This window comes from Plasmodium cynomolgi (genome assembly GCF_000321355.1).
Source record: "Plasmodium cynomolgi strain B DNA, scaffold: 0185, whole genome shotgun sequence".
In the NCBI taxonomy this organism is placed as follows: domain Eukaryota; phylum Apicomplexa; class Aconoidasida; order Haemosporida; family Plasmodiidae; genus Plasmodium; species Plasmodium cynomolgi.
In genome coordinates, this window is record NW_004192772.1 from 322 (window position 1) to 3299 (window position 2978).

The window sequence follows — 2978 nt, forward strand, 5'->3', positions numbered from 1 at the left end:
TATATATATATAGTACATATGTCATGTTATTTATTAATAATATAGCAAATTTAAAAAAAAAATTGTTTGGTTATTCTAGCCATAAAATTAAACTATAATATAAGTCAACTGGTACTACCCTAAATTAAAGGGAAAAAAAGCCCCTTTATATTTATATGTATTGAATTTTAAAAAAAAAAAAAAAAAAAACCTGATAAGAAAAATTAAAATTTTTTATCACATAAGCATTTATATTTTTAGGGATTAGCTACTTTTATAAGAATTCAATATTTTTATTAAAAAAAAAAATATTTTTCTGAATAGATCTTTTTTTGTTTTAGGTTATATATATATTATGCATTTGTGATAGATTTAGTTATATATACTTTTATACATGAATTGCAAAAGAAAAAAAATATTTTTAATGAAATATATATTTATAAGTACATATTTATAAAATACTATTTATATAAATTCATGTTATGTTTTATTAACATGATATAATATATAGAATTTTCTTTTATTTATTGTTTAATTAAATAAAATATAATTTTCTCTTTTATACATATAATAGTTAAAAAAAATGGTATATGATAGTGCTAACGCATCTGTTTTATCAAAGAAATCCGTAGTTAAGAAGAACCAGAAAAGTAACCGTGGTTCAGCAAATATGTTAGAATGTACAGAAGAAAACTCTAGCAAAAGTAACTTAAGAAAATTCATGTTTTCAAAGTTTGCCAAAGTGTTTCTCGTTGGTTGCTTATATATGTTTTTGGAAGTAAGATTACATGCTCAAAATTTTGTAGTTGCGTGAAATATTTCCTTTCTTATGGCCTTACATATTTACGCGTAATAAGTACACATATATGTAAACGCATCTAATTCTTTATAACTTTTTTATAACCACACCTTTATGCAAATCACGTATCTATAATTTTTTACAGAATGGAAACATATATGAAGATACTATAGTCTCAGAAAGGCATTGGGGTAATGTTAACGCAAGGAGGTTGGCAGAAGCCAATCTTAGGAGGGAACAAAGAGGAAATGATGAATATTTGGGCAAAGATTTTGATCCATATGATATGTCAAATTTACCACCACCAGATTATGGTACTGGGAACGCAAATGATCTGATCGACTTTTATCAGAGAGGAGGAGATTCAGCAAATATGTGGGGTGCGGGCGGAAACAGAGCCATAGGTTTTGGTGAACAAAACTGGGATGCATATTATAAGAATAGTTATGGAAATTTCCCTCCATCGCCTCACAATTCACAGACCGCCCACAGAGGAAATTCTTTAGATAACAGAATGTTAAGATATGGTGATAGCAGTCTGCAAAAGGGTATGATGGGAAGTATGCCATCGTCCTTGGGTAATATTCCGAATGAAAGTGCTTTTGGCAGTAGAGCATCTATGGGAGGTAATGAAGCTGATGGTGCTGTTGGTGGTAGATTACCTGGAAGTACTAACATGAATGAAGGTGTTTTTGGATCCAAAGGAGCTGTAGGAGGTAGTCAAGGTGAACAAATGACAGATGATAAATATGCTGTTTTTGATAGTTTATATGAGGAGTATTTAGGAAGTGCAAAAGGGGGAGCAGGATTAGCAGGGGTGGGTGCTGCCGGAGGTTCTGGCTTAGGTGCAACAGGAGGTGCCGATTCAACGACAGGTGTAGGAGCAACAGGTGGTGTTGGATTGGGAGCTGGATTAGGTAGTGGATTAGGTAATGGATTAGGTGGTGGATTAGGCAGTGGCTTAGGTGCTGGATTAGATGGTGGTTTAGGTGCTGGATTAGGTGCTGGATTAGACGATGGTTTAGGTATTGGATTGGGAGGAGGATATGACGGCAGTTTAGATGCATCATTAGGTGGAGGATTAGGTGGAGGATTAGGCGGATTTTTTGGTGCTGATATGGGCAGTCGAAGTGATAACATCTTCAACAAGCCCTCTGATGCATATAGACAATACGAACCTGCAGCTCCATCAGATTCCATGTGGTCTGGATTAAAAAATCAATATGATTCCTATACTGAGCCTAAAATGAGTACGTCAGCTAGTACAACTGATATATATCCAGGAGAGATATGGGCTGAATATAAACAGCAACTTGAAAATTACTCAGGTACAAGAGATGAATTGGATAAAATTAAATCAGAAAAGCATTCTTCTGAAAGATCAAGTAGCTCTCAGCACCGCAAAAGATCATCATCTGAGAGAACTTCAAGTAGTTCTAGATCTAAATCATCATCAGATAATAGAATAGTTAAATATAGCGCAAAGAAAGGAACCACAAGCGAAGAATATGAGAGACGTCGTAAAGAATCGAAAATTCAGGAACAGGCCTCTTCAAAACACATCAAAGAGATGATTGACAAATTAGGTAGTACAGTAAATATGAGAGACATGTTCTACATATTTAACTGTTTGATTAACCACGAAAGAAGAAAATACATTGATATGGAAGAAGGTACCATGTTGTTCTGGGAAAAAACGGCAAAAGCTTATGGTCTCCCAGATTATTATAAAACTAGACAATGGGTGAAAGCTTTTGACGGCATGACAAAAGAGTTATTTTATAACGAAAAGAAATTATTCGATAGACTATACCACTTACTTCAACATGGATCGTGCTCACGAAGTGGATATATTCAATTTATTAAGGAAGTAAAGTATACATGCACTAGAATGAGAAAAGAAATGGAAGATCAATGGAAAGAATATTTAAGCATGAAAGTGAGAGGATTTTGGTAATAATCCAAATATCAGCTGTTATAAGTAAATTATAAATATATATTTATCCTGATTTATGAGTAAAGAGACATATATAAATATGTATATATATATTATTTAATGGAATCTAAGTTCATAATATATTAACATTTTATGCAGAGTTAAAACCTATGTATAATTATGTGTATATGATATTGTAGTAATATTGGTCTGAATAATATTGGGACCATATTACTATACTGATTAAAATTCGAGAGAATAAAT

General features: G+C 32.3%; 1 protein-coding gene across 1 annotated transcript; it reads left to right on the plus strand.

The window, feature by feature from the left end:
- Positions 1 to 297: 297 nt before the first annotated feature.
- On the plus strand, positions 298 to 2735 carry PCYB_002860 (phist protein; the record flags this gene model as incomplete). Its single annotated transcript, XM_004227707.1, has 2 exons — positions 298 to 757; positions 924 to 2735. Exons 1-2 carry the CDS (start codon positions 563 to 565, stop codon positions 2733 to 2735), a joined length of 2007 nt encoding a protein of 668 aa, XP_004227755.1. The 5' UTR covers positions 298 to 562.
- Positions 2736 to 2978: the final 243 nt, after the last annotated feature.